This window comes from Elephas maximus, chromosome 15 (assembly GCF_024166365.1).
Source record: "Elephas maximus indicus isolate mEleMax1 chromosome 15, mEleMax1 primary haplotype, whole genome shotgun sequence".
In the NCBI taxonomy this organism is placed as follows: Eukaryota; Metazoa; Chordata; class Mammalia; order Proboscidea; family Elephantidae; genus Elephas; species Elephas maximus.
Genome location: NC_064833.1, coordinates 10,550,233 through 10,563,572, shown reverse-complemented (window position 1 = coordinate 10,563,572; position 13,340 = coordinate 10,550,233). Strand labels below are relative to the sequence as shown.

The 13,340-nt window shown below is 51.2% G+C and overlaps 1 protein-coding gene across 1 annotated transcript in view; it reads left to right on the top strand.

Annotated features, from left to right (window-relative positions):
• The window catches only part of CCN4 (cellular communication network factor 4), a 36,550-nt gene extending 24,124 nt beyond the window's left edge, over positions 1 to 12,426 (top strand). The window contains exons 3-5 of the mRNA XM_049854077.1: positions 4,461 to 4,721; positions 9,917 to 10,110; positions 10,946 to 12,426. Of these exons, the coding sequence (XP_049710034.1) occupies positions 4,461 to 4,721; positions 9,917 to 10,110; positions 10,946 to 11,245 (755 nt within the window). The 3' untranslated portion in view covers positions 11,246 to 12,426. The remainder of the gene's footprint in view (positions 1 to 4,460; positions 4,722 to 9,916; positions 10,111 to 10,945) is intronic.
• The last annotated feature ends 914 nt before the right edge of the window (positions 12,427 to 13,340 follow it).

The following is a 13,340-nucleotide window of genomic DNA, read 5'->3' as shown; positions in this document are numbered from 1 at the left end:
TTTTCAGAAATGCTGCTGTAGTGTCTGAGTTCATGAGACTCTTACGCAAGAGAAACTGAAATCCTGGGGCCTGAAGGCAATAGAGAAGAAGCCGCCCCGAGGCTAGAGGGGAAAGAGAAAAGACGAGTCCCTCTAATGGACAGCCTCTTAGCAAATGGTCAGCTCAGCCAACAGACAGTCCCCAGGACAGGCTACATCTGTCCTTGGAGGTTTCCCTGTAATTTGGGAAGGGCGAGGCAGGTAAGAACACATAACACTGGCATGCATAACTCATGGAGAGGATGATGGGGATCATGGCAAAGTGCTGACTGAAGCTTTGGCCAGTGAAGGTCACCCCTATGGGGCCCCAGCCCACTGTCCCACCTGCTCAGTTTTCAAGAGAACCCAGAAGGCCGGATTTGTATATCATTTGTAAATACTGGCAACACATTCAAAAACCTTTTTAAAAAACACACTGTAGGCCAAATTAAACACGATCATGGGCAGAAAGTGACCTCTGAATTTGACTGTTGGGCTATTTCAGTTTCACAAACAGTCTTTGCACTTAGCGCCGCTGGGTCAGGTCTGAGGGCAGTGTGGTTTGAAGGAAGGGTCATGAAATGTCCAGGCAGCCAGGCTGGGGTTTATGCCCTGGTTTTGTTCCTTGCTAGCTACGTGACCTTGGGCATGCCACTTCAAGAGCATGATGAAATCAGCTCCACGTGGTTGTCGAGGAGCAAACAGTGATGCACGAGAGTGCTGCATCGGCTGCTTTTGCTTTTTGCTTTGCTGGCTTTCTTTAACTTTCCCATGGAGAAGCCATCCTGGCCCTTCCCACAGTCATCTTGAAATGAGGGGACAGGTCTAGTTCCAGGTCCCAGCCCCCTCAGGCTGAAGAGTACCCAAAGCCAAACTCATTGCCATTGAGTCAATTTCAACTCATAGCAACTCTATAGGACAGAACAGAACTGCCCCGACAGGGATCCCAAGGAGCAGCTGGTGGATTTGAACTGCCGACCTTTTGGTTAGCAGTTGAGCTCTTAATGACTGAGCAGCCAGGGTTCCAGGCTGAAGAGTAAGGGAGTAGTAACTTACCCATGGGCTTCTGAGCTACAAAGCCAGAGTTTGAATCCCAGCACCACCACTTACTAGAACTCTGACTTTAGGCAAGCTAATTTTTTTTAATTAACTTATTAAGTCTCAGTTTCCTCATTAAATAACGAGTGACAAGCAAAGCCCACCTCTCTAGTGGTTGGACGTCAAGTGCCTGATACATGGTACTAGTTGCTGTCAAGTTGACCCTGACTCATGGTGCCCCCATGTGTGTCAGAGTAGAACTGTGCTCCATAGGGTTTTCAACAGCTGATTTTTTGGAAGTAGATTACCAGGCCTTTTTCCAGAGTCACCTCTGGGTGGACTGGAACCTGTAACCTTTTAGTTACCAGCTGAGCGAGTTAACCTTTGCACCACCCAGGGATTCCTAATACATGGTAAAATGCAAACAGTCGCCATTGAGTCTGACTCACGGCAACCCCGTGTGTGCAGAGTACAACTGCTCCACAGGGTTTTCATGGCTGTGACTTTTCAGAAGCAGATCGCCAAGACTTCCTTCTGAGATGCCTCTGGGTGGGCTCAAACCACCAACCTTTCGGTTAGTAGCTGAGCACTTAATTGTTTGCGCCACCCAGGGACTCCTCTGATAATGGTAGGAGCCCAATAAAGGTAAGTGCTAACCCCTGCGTCCATCCCTCCATCCACCCACCCACCCACATACCCATCCATCCATCCACCCCTCCACCCAGCCACACAGCCACCCAGCCACCCATCCACCCATCCATCCATCCACAGATTCATTCACACAATCAATATTGGTAAGTGGGAATGCAACAGTGGAGGTACAATGATGCATGACCCACTGTCCCTGCTCCCATAGGGCTGACAGTCCATTGGTGGGGTGGGGGAGCGAAGGCCCAGATGGCAGAGCAACACGGTTTGAGCCCCTGGAAGTGCTTCTAGAAGGAGAAAGCTATCCAGGCCGGGCCCAAACATGCACATCTGAGATTAGATAGAAGTGTGAAGGCATCTCACCAAGAGCTAGTCCTCCAGTTAGTTAGAAAGAAAGAAAGTGAATGAGGAGGGGGCCCTCAGTCCTCATATGGGACCATCTTACAGCCATCAGAGAACCCCTGCTGTTTCTCCAGCCTCTGGCAGGCAGCCTGACAAAGAGAGCAGCATTCACACAGCACCCTGTTCCCCACCAGAACTCCAAGGATGCAGGAGATGCAAACGTTCTCAACGTCAGCTGTACACTGCATTCGCCTGGGGAGCTTTCAAAAATACTGAGCCAAACAAAGAAAAATGCTGAGACTTGGGTGTCAACCCCATATTCTGGGGCATGTCATGGACATCAGGGGTTTTAAAGGCTCCCCAGGTGGTTGCACTGTACAACCAGGGTAAGAATCACTGTGTTAGAGAAGCTCCCAGGCACCCAGCACTGACTTCTTCATCCAAGTTCCCACTTCAGGAGCAGGCACCTGGGCTTTGCCCACTCCTCCCTTCAAAATACACACACATATGTGCACGCACACACACACTGACACACATACACACTCATACACACACACACACACTTCCTTTCCTGGAGTGAGAGGGCAGTCAGGGGTGAGTCAGAATGTAAAGACGTGGTGCCTCCTCTACTTTTTTTTTTTTTTTTTTGCCTTTTCTCCTTCTTTAATGGGATTACTATGTATCCGAATAACCCAACTGCAGTGGGTTTGTGGTGTCTAGGGGGAAGAAATGGGCTCTGGGGTCAGAGCCCCTGGGTTAGAGTCCCAGCTCCCTTGCTGACATTTACTGACCATCTGACCTGTGCCAGGCACCATCTGATGGGTTATCTCAGTGACTTCTCCCAACAACTGCATGAGAGAGAGGTATTTTTTTGATTTGCAGACAGGAAAACTCAGGGAGATCAAGCTCAGTTTTATCATTCACCAGCTGAATCATTACTCCCCGCCTCACCTCCAGGGCAATGGAGGAGACAGGATAGAACTATTGGCGGACTACAGAACCCAAACTTCCCTTCCTCTAGAGGGCACTCTTGCTGCCTTGGGCGCTCTGCCTGCATTGCCAGGTGCTGTATTCAGAGAGAATATGACATCAGGGTGGGAGCTCCAGCCTGGCCCAGCAGACCCCAGATCTCCCCTGGAACTCTGGGCCTGTGCAACCAACTGTACATGCCACTCAGATGTCAAGCAGGCGTGTCAAACTTACCATGTTTAACGAAGACTACTGAGGCCACCCGCCCCAAACCTGCTCCTCCAGGAGGACAGAGCATTTCCCTCCTTCAAAGGTTCAAGCCAAAGAACCAGGGGTACTTCTTGGCTCCTCTCCTCTCACCCACGCACCCCATTCATCAGAAGTCCTGGCAGCTCCTCCTCCCAGATATGCCCGGAAGCTGAGCCTTCCTGGTGGTATTGGTCCTTCCCTGGTCCCATCCCGCCACCAGCTCTCGCCTGGATTCCTCTGGTGGCTTCCTGCCATTGCCCTGGGCTCTGTTCAGGCTATAGCAGCACTGCTTTCTTGTAAAACATAAATCACGTTATTCATTCAACAGTTGCTTATTGAGCACCGACTGTGTGCCGGGCACGGCTCTGGACTCTATCAGCTTTCCATCTTTCTGAGCCTGCAAGGAAGCCCTCTCTGACCTAGTCTCCTGCCCCCTGCCCCCACTCTCCATTCTATCCCACCTCCTGGCTGTTCCTCCTTCGTCCCTCCCAGGCCTGCTCCCACAGCAAGCCTTTACTCCGACTATGCCCTCTGTCTGGAAGGTTCTATCCCCAGCACCCTAGCTCACTTCCTCACCGCTTGCTTCTGGACTTCACTAAAGTGTCACTTCAATGAGGCCTTCCCTGACCATGCATTTAAATTTGCAACTGCCCCCCCTCCCCACCCCAACTGTTCTCACTGCTTCACTTTTCTCCCTGGCACTTGTCACCCTTGTCACCACCAACATTCTGTATGATTTATTTGAGTATCTTTCATCTGTCAGCTCTCCCCCCCACCGCCCCCAGAGTGTAAGCTCTGAACCCCCTGCCAACCAGTCAATTCCCACTCACAATGACACTGTAGGACAGGGTAGAACTGTCCCGTAGGGTTTCCAAGGCGGTATCTTTACTGGAGCAAACCGCCACATCTTTCTCCTGCTGAGGGGCTGGTGGGTTCCACCGTCGACCTTTCAGTTAGCAGCCAAGCGCTTCACCACTATGCCGCCAGGCCTCCTTCAGTGGGTGGTAGCTGGTGCTCGTGCCCCAAACTCCTTGTCCCACGCAGTTACCATGCCCTGTCACGCCTCCCTGGCTCTGCCCTTGCCTGATGGGGCCCCCCATGTTGGAAAAGGTTGGGGAGGGTTTGGGGTGTGGTCCAGAGGCTGGGAGGGCGCTGCAGGGGCGGCCTGACCCGACCGTGGTGGCCTGTGTTTGCAGAGGTGGTCGGCGTGGGCTGCGTCCTGGACGGCGTGCGCTACAACAACGGCCAGTCCTTCCAGCCCAACTGCAAGTACAACTGCACCTGTATTGACGGCGACCTGGGCTGCACGCCGCTGTGTCTGCGCGCGCGACCCCCGCGCCTCTGGTGCCGCCATCCCCGGCGGGTGCACGTGCCCGGTCGCTGCTGCGAGCAGTGGGTGTGTGACGACGACACCAGGAAGCCTCGCAAGACAGCGCCACGGGACACGGGCGCATTGGGTGGGTGCCCCGCCAAGTGGGCAGGGGGTGGGCCCCCCGGGCCGTTGCCTAGCAACCATTTAATCCAGCCGCAGCCCCTCCAGGCGCTCTGAGGGCCTGTGATTGACGCAGCCCTGAGTTCCATTCCCAGCCCACCACTTACTACCTGTGTGACTGTGGGAAAGCCCCCTCTCCTCCGGGATCCCATTTTCTCATCTGTAAAATGGAAATAATAGCATTTGTCCTGGTTAACATACGGGATCCTCTGAGCACGAAATGAGGATACGCTTTGTAGAGAGCACAGCTTTACACTCGCAATCTGTTATCAGCCTACTTGAAGAGGTTGGGGAGTCGGGTGGAGGGAGGGTGGGTGTGAGGGACCCTGGGGAGGCAGGAGCAGCAGGTGCCAGTAGGAGAGTGAGGTCTAGCTGAGTACAAGCTTCACTATGGCTTGGGGCTTCCCCTGACTGTGGAGGACAGTAGGCAGGTGAGGCTGTGAATCAGGTAAGAGGAAGCCCGGCAAGAGAAGACAGAGACAGGCCTGTTTATTTCACCACTACTTACCTGAGCATAGCCCGGAGCCAGACAGTAGGTACCCAGTCAAGGGTGGATGGATGAATGAATGGGTGGGTGGATGGATGGATGGATGGATGGATGGATGGATGGATGGATGGATGGATGGATGGATGGATGGATGGATGGATGGATGGATGGATGGATGGATGGATGGATGGATGGATGGATGGATGGATGGATGGATGGATGGAGGGATGGAGGGATGGAGGGATGGAGGGATGGAGGGATGGACAGTCAGACGGACAAATGGACTAATGAGGATCTGAACCAGGGCAGTGGGGGGAGAAGTGGTGATCCAGGAAGCGGCAGATGCCAGAGGCCTTTCATAAGTAAGACTGAAGGTGGCAGTGCAGCTGAGGCTCACGGTAAAGGGGAGGAAGAGTGGGTGATGACTCCTGGGTTCATAGCCATGTAGGGTAGGATAGAATAGAAAGGAAGGAGCATGTTTGGGACAAGGTTTGCTTCCTTTGAGGCTGTTGTGTTTGTGGCAGGGTGCCCTGTCAGTGAGCCCACCAAGAGGAGAGTCCAGTGGGGGCTGCGTTGGAGAAGGGGGATGGGCAGGAAGTGAGCTCTGCAGATTATCAGCCTGGAGCTGCTGACGGGGTGGATGGGCTGACCTAGGGGTCTATAAAAATGGCCTGGGAGTAGCATCTGACCTCCTGTAATTTCACAAGGGGAAAGGAGAATCAAAATCACCAGCACAAGGCTGACTCCCATGAGGTGGAGGCCAGATAAGCCTACTCTCTCCACAATCTTTACTAGTTCTGACACCAACCATCCCTCCCATAGCACTCTCTACTGTGTTCAGTAATTCAGTGCAATGGCCACATAGAGCTCACAGACCATACTCACAATTATGAGATTTATTAGGGAAGGAACACTCAAGATCCAGTTCTTCCATACGGACAGCCTCTTCCCAGCCATACTCTCAGGCGTGCCTCTCCGTGATCCTCAGTCTCGGCCCAAAGGCACTCAGCTTTCTCTCTCCATGGGCCAGGAAGGCCACCGTGCCATGTCCTGCTGCTGGGTCTCTCCTGCTGGTCTCTCCTTCCTTGGTAGTGGTGGACTCCTCCCCTCTGCTCTGGAATTGGCCCTCTTTTAAGGCAAAACTGACCAATCCCCTTGGATTACCCTATAACACAACCCCACCCAATCACCTAGGTGGTTGTTACAGGACCATGGCTAGAAAGGCCACAAAAAAGTAATCAGTCAGTAACCAATCACACCACAGGGTCACATGCAGAGTGAGCAAGAGGGCAGAGGTCTGGGAAGGCAGAGGAAAAGGAGGCTGAGAGAAGGAGGGTCAGATGTAGGAGGAAAACCAGGAACATCTGATGCCATGGAGGACATTTCTAGAAAGAAGCTGTCTATCAGGCAGTGGACAGGGAGATGTGAAGCAATGGCAATAAATTTGAAAATCCTAAGGGTACTGGGCCACAACCAGTGCCCATGGAAGTGTCAGTCAGGAAATCAAATGATGCACTGCATTGGGCAAATCTGCTGCAAAAGACCTCTTTAAAGTGTTAAAAAGCAAAGATGTCGCTTTGAGGACTAAGATGCACTTGACCCAAGCCATGATATTTTCAATCGCCTTGTATCCATGGGAAAGCTGGACAATGAATAAGGAAGACTGAAGAAGAATTGATGCTTTTGAACTGTGGTATTGATGAAGGATATTGAATATATTATGGAGTGCCAGCAGAACAAACAAATATGTCTTGGAAGAAGTACAGCGAGAATGTTCCTTAGAAGTGAGGAGGGTGAGACTTCATGTTGCATACTTTGGACACTGTCATGGATTGAATTGTGTCCCCCCTAAAATATGTGTCAACTTGGCTAGGCCATGATTCCCAGTAGTATGCCATTATACTCCATTTTGTGATCTAACTGTCCTCCATTTTGTGATTTCATGTGATTTTCCTTCATTCTATGTGTTGTAGGAAACCCTATGGTGTAGTGGTTAGGAGCTACGGCTACTAACCAAAAGGTAGGAAATTCAAATCCACCAGGCACGCCTTGAAAACTCTACAGGCCAGTCTACTTTGTCCTGTAAGGTTGCTATGAGTCAGAATTGACTGTACGGCAATAGGTTTGGTTTGGTTTTGGGTTTTTATGTGTTGTAAATTCTAAAACCTCTATGAGGCGGGATTAGGGTGGGGTGTCACGGCCTTACTTAAGTTACCACCCTTACTCATAGCCTTACTCAAGTCGAGCCCTTGCTTGAGTCACACCTTTTATCTTAAAACCCTTTGCTGTTGAGTCAAGTCCGACTCATAGTGACCTTATAAGACAGCAGAACTGCCCTATATGGTTTCCAAGGAACGGCTGGTGAATTCAAACTGCCAACCTTTTGGTTAGCAGCCAAGCCCTTAACCATTGCACCACCAGGGCTCCCTTTTTATCTTACAAAAGATAAAAGCACAAGGAAGCGAGCAGAGAGGAGAGGGGCCTCGTTATGACCAAGAAAGAAGAGCCGGGAATGAAGGACATCCTTCGGACCTGGGGTCTCTGCACTGAGAACCTCCTAGACCCAGGGGAAGATAGATGCCAGGACACATGGCGATCTCCAAGGAACCAGGAAGCAGAAGCTGAAGAGACAAGGACCCCCTCCAGAGCTGACAGAGAGGGAGAGCCATCCCCTAGAGCCAGTGCTCTGAATTTGGACTCTTAGCCTCCAAAACTGTGAGAAAATAAATTTCTGTTTGTTAAAGACATCCACTTGGGGTATTTCTGTTACAGCAGCACTAGATAACTAAGACAGACTTGTTCTCTGGAGGGATCAGTCCCTGGAGAAGGACATCATGCTTGGTAGAGAGTCAGTGAAAAAGAGGAAGACCCTCCATGAGATGGATTGACACAGTGGCTACAACAATGGGCTCAAGCATAACAATGATCATGAGAATGGTGCAGGACCGGGCAGTGTTCCATTATGAGTTGGAACCCACTTGATGGCACCTACCAACAACCTAACAAGGGTACTGGTAGTTTTATTTTTAAATCAGAAGAGCCTGAGCTTGCCCAGGGAGGCTGTGTAGAACAGGGCATCTCACCCTCAGCACTGTCTCCATTTTAGACTGGACAACGCTTTGCTGTGGGGGCTGTCCTGTGCATTGTAGGATGTTTAGCAGCATTCTTGGCCTCTACCCACTAGATGCCAGTAGCCGCCCCCCCCCGCCCGCCTCCAGTTTTGGCAGCCCAGACCACCTCCAGACATGGCCAGATGTTCCCTGGGGGCAGAGTTACCTGGGTTGAGAACCACTGTGCAGGCAGCATGAGGAGAAGTGAGACAAAGAGCCTGTGGTGTCCTGAGACATACTTCAAGGTGAGTGCCAGAGGGAAGTGGAGGTGTAGCAGAAACAGGAGAAAGATTTGGCTGAAGGGCAGGAAGTTTTCAGGAAAAGAGCAAGCCAGAAAGAAGGAAAGGATTAGGGTGTAAAGGGGCCACAGTATAATGGAGGCTTCTCTCCAGACTGGTGCCCTTGGTGGGTCTGCCTGAGCCTGGAAGGTGAGTGGTCCTCAGCAGGGCCTCTCTGTGGGGGCTTGCAGGGCTGAGCAAGGACTTTCCCCATAAAAAAGGGTCCTGAGTCAATGGGAGGAGGCATCAGGGAAAGCTCTGTCCCCAGCAGGCCCAGGACAGCAGGGCCACACAAGGGGGAGGGCAGCCGCCTGCCTGTTGTGTGTGGCCCAGTGACCGTATTCTGACCCAGCACATGCAGAGCCCCTACTGAGCCAGGTGACCCAGAAACCAAGGCCTTTATCCTCCTAGACCAGGCCTCCCCACTGCCTCCCCTAGCTCAGAGCTCCGAATCCCCTTTGTAGCTGGCTCAGCCCTGCCCCTGCTCCTGGTAGGCCGGCCCTGCCTCTGTCTGGGTGCCCCTCCTCTCTCTCTCACCTCCCCTTCTCTCACTCATTCATTCCTGCACTCCTTCATCAGTGTTCCCAGGGCACCTTCTGGCTGGGAGGCGCTGGGTACAAAGCGCTGCCCCCACTCCTCCTCCTCCTCTTGATCCTCATAGATTTCCCCCTGGTTTCTCTCTCTTCCCTGTGCCTCCCCTCAGCCTCTATTCTTTTATCATTTGTCTTCCCCCGGGCCCACAGAGATTGACTCAAGAAACATTCTACACTAATCCTGCCTCATTAACGTAATAAAGACAACCCATTCCCAAATGGGATTATGGGATTATAACCACAGGCATAGAGGTTAGGATTTACAACACATATTTTTGAGGGACACAATTCAATCTTTAAGAGAACTACCAGTTGTAGTGACGATGAGGAGGATGGTGGTGATGATGGTGGTGCTGCTGATGATGGTGGTGGTATAGATGAGTTATCTAAGATCACACAGCTTGTAGACGGTGGGGCAGGATTTGAACCCAGGCCCACCAGTCTCTGAAGATCGCCTTCCCTGCATTCTTCCATACTGCCTCGCTTGGTCGGGAAAATATAAGGCTTTCAGAACATGCCCTTCTCTCCCTGGGAAGCGAAGCTGGGTAGGAGTCAACTTGCCCTGCTGTGGGCAAGGACAGGCTGCTACACTAGCTGTCTCTGAGTTCTGAGGACCTGCCCTTTTGGGTGGTGACTGTGGGCTCAGGGCTCACGGAGCTGGAGACTCACGGGGAATTTGCTCCCATCCGCAGTGGCCATAGGTGAAGTAGAGCCATGGCACAGGAACTGCATCGCCTACACGAGCCCCTGGAGCCCCTGCTCCACCAGCTGTGGCCTGGGGATCTCCACACGCATCTCCAACGCTAACGCCCGGTGCTGGCCTGAGCAGGAGAGCCGCCTCTGCATCCTGCGGCCATGCGAGGTGGACATCCGATCGCTCATCAAGGTGCGTCCCCTCCCAGGTGGGGCAGGGCGGGCCGCAAGAAGGCAAGCCTGGAGTTGAGCCCTGGTTCTTGAACTTCCTAGTGGGGGCCGCTGTGTAAAATGGGAACAATCCAACCCACCTCCTGACAACAATTATTTGTAATAATGTGTGCCATGGGGCTAGCACATTGTGCATTTCACTCAATGGAAGTTCTTGTGGCTGCCATATTATTAGAATCAAGGCTGCCACAGAGAGAGCCCAGTCCCCTCCAAAGGGCTCATCTATAAAGATGCTGAGAGATCCTCAGTGACCATCCATAGCCCAGTGAAGGGATAGAGCTCTTTTTATGCAACATCCATTCTGTTGAATAAGTTCCATGATAAGGGTGTGTGCGAAAGGCCGTAGGAGGCTGGGGAAGAATAGGTTCAGGTAAACCAGGTCTCCTGATCATGGAGTCCCAATGCTGGCTCTGCCACTGACTAGCTGGGGGAGCTTGGTTGGCGAAGAAGCTCCTGAGGCTGAAGGAGCTAGCATCAAGTGAAACCATGATGAATGACTGGGCATTGGCAAGGCAGCAATGCAGAAGAGAAGAGAAATTCCAGGCTGTGAGACACAACCCAAGCGACTGTAATCCCTTCTGTGGTCTTCAGGTTTACCCCTGTGTACTATGGATGGGTCTCCCTGTATTTACAAAGGTCCTTCCTTGCTAAAAGATTCTGGGAATCCCAAAGTCAGGTGGAGTACTTCCCCATGGTACATGAGAAGGGAAGAATTGGAGGTTTGGAGGGAAGAAGGTAGTTGCTCACCACGAGGGTCTCCGAGCATCCCAGCTGAAAACCCCTTTCCTCTCCTGCAGGCAGGGAAGAAGTGTCTGGCTGTGTTCCAGCCAGAAGCGCCCATGACCTTCACTCTCGGGGGCTGCACCAGCACACGCTCCTACCGACCCAAGTACTGCGGGGTCTGTACAGACAACAGATGCTGCATCCCCTACAAGTCCAGGACCATCGACGTCCCCTTCCAGTGTCCTGATGGGCCCGGCTTCTCCCGCCAGGTCCTATGGATCAATGCTTGTTTCTGCAACCTAAGGTGTACGAACCCCAATGATATCTTTGCACACTTGGAATCCTACCCTGACTTCTCAGAAATTGCCAATTAGACTGGCGCAAGACCAGGGCCTTGGGCCCTGGCCCAGAGCTTTCAAAGCAGCCAGACCTCTGTGGCCAGAATATTTTCACAACTGAGCCTCCTTTTGTCCACTTACCACTCACCTCTCGTTACCCTGATCCCAACCCTTTGCCCCCTTTTCTGTCACTGACCACCCAAATGGCCCATGATGGTGCTCCTCAGGCTCAGATTCCAAGTCCCTCCTTGGCAGCCTTCCACATTCACTCCAGAGAAAATGCCGGTCTCTAGCAGTCCTGGACAACTCCCAAGCCTGATCCATCCATCCAAGCCACCGAAAGTCCTGCTGGATCTTGCCTGAGCTCTAAGGAACAGAATCAGCTAGACATCCAAAATCATGAATTCCCTCTTCAGATGCCAAACCACAAACCTCCTGGGATCCATTCAGAAGGATTGATGAGATCTGGGTCAACAGAATGGTCTACTATTTGAGTCCTGCTTAGGATACCCTAATAGGCCGTCCTGACCAGAACACACCAAAAGTATCTCTGATGCCAAAGATTTATGCGCCCCAAAGTCACCAAACATTTGCCAAGAGAGGCGAATGGTTTTTTGTTTTGTTTTTTAGTGGGACGTTGTATCTATTTAACCTGTGAATTGTTGAGGTCCAGTTTCTCTTCGCACCTGCAGAGTGAAGGGTAAAGGTTGGGCTCATTCCAGTCAGAAATGAGTTTTGATAAAGTCTGTTCTTAATCATGGAAACACTCCCTAGTCAATACTGCAGGGATAGAGTGAGTTCAGCAAGTTTCCAGGAGGAGCTATTGACCCTAGCTGGAGCCTGTTGCTGACTGATGGGGCACCGATCCATAAGCCAGGCTCTTCCTTGCATCCAGACCCACTCCTTGCTGGAGAGCTCACAGGAGTCCTTGGAGGCTCTGGATGGCCTCTCTGCACCTTGAGGGTGGTGTCCTGTGGCATTCCTCCACTCTCACGGAGACTTCAGACACCCTGCTGAAGTCCAGGCCAGACCCTCCTGAAATGATTGAGACAGGTCCAGGTCAGGGATGGGCCAAACAAGAGGTGTGTCCATGCTGCGTGGCCTGGAGTGGCCTCCAGAAGGAGGCTACAGGACCACAAGAGTGGTTTGGCCCGAGGCACATCTCATTCTGCCACAGTGACCCATTTCACAGCCTTTGGGTTTCATGATGAAAACAAGTCAGTTTCCTGTTGTGAAGACAGGGATTTGTCAGTTGCTTGAAACCAGAAATATATTTAACAAGGGTACGAAGCTAAAAGGAAATGGAAATGAGGCTATTATTTATTAGTAAAATATAAATATTTACTGTTCGAGTTCTTTTATTAAGCACATTCTCTGTTGCAGACGTTGTTCTCAGCGCTTTACCTAGGCTAGCTCATCGAGCCTTTGTGACAACCTTATGAATTTGCTGTGGCTATTTCTGCTCTTACAAACGTGAAGCAGAAGCCCAGAGAGGTAAAGACACTTGACTAAAGTCACCCAGCATGTAAGTGGGGAAGTCGGGTCTCAAATCCAAGTTGAACTGACTCCAAAGCCTATATTTTTCCTACTTTTTGGGCTTCCAAAAGTGTCAGAGCAGAACATACTGGAATGTGTGACTTCTCATTCTTATGTTTCACTCTTATGACTGTCTGTCTAGCTCTTTTCCCAAGAGAAGACAGTGTCTGACCTGTAGATCATTCAAGTGCTTGAGCATCCAAAACATCATCGAGAAGATAGAAATCCACTCCTCCCCAACAGCTCATCCCCTCCTTCAAATCAAAAGCAGCTCCCATCATGCATTGAGATGATTCCGTTTACCCAACGTTGCTTGTTGAATGATGTGCAGTTATTTCTGGGGGGATTGTCTGCAGTGAGCAGAGAGATTCCTAAATAGGAAACAAGGCCTGGAAACGCGTCTGCTCCACTGGAGCCTGGCCCAGTGCAAGGCATACAGCGGTGCTCAATATGTATTTGATGAATAAATGAAATTGGGAAGGTGTTCCTAGCTTTCTCCAGTGTGGAGTAAAAATTTAATTTTTATTATCCAAGTCTTATTTTAAGTGCCATAGAAAAAGACACTTAATATTTAAAGAGATGTATATTTATACAA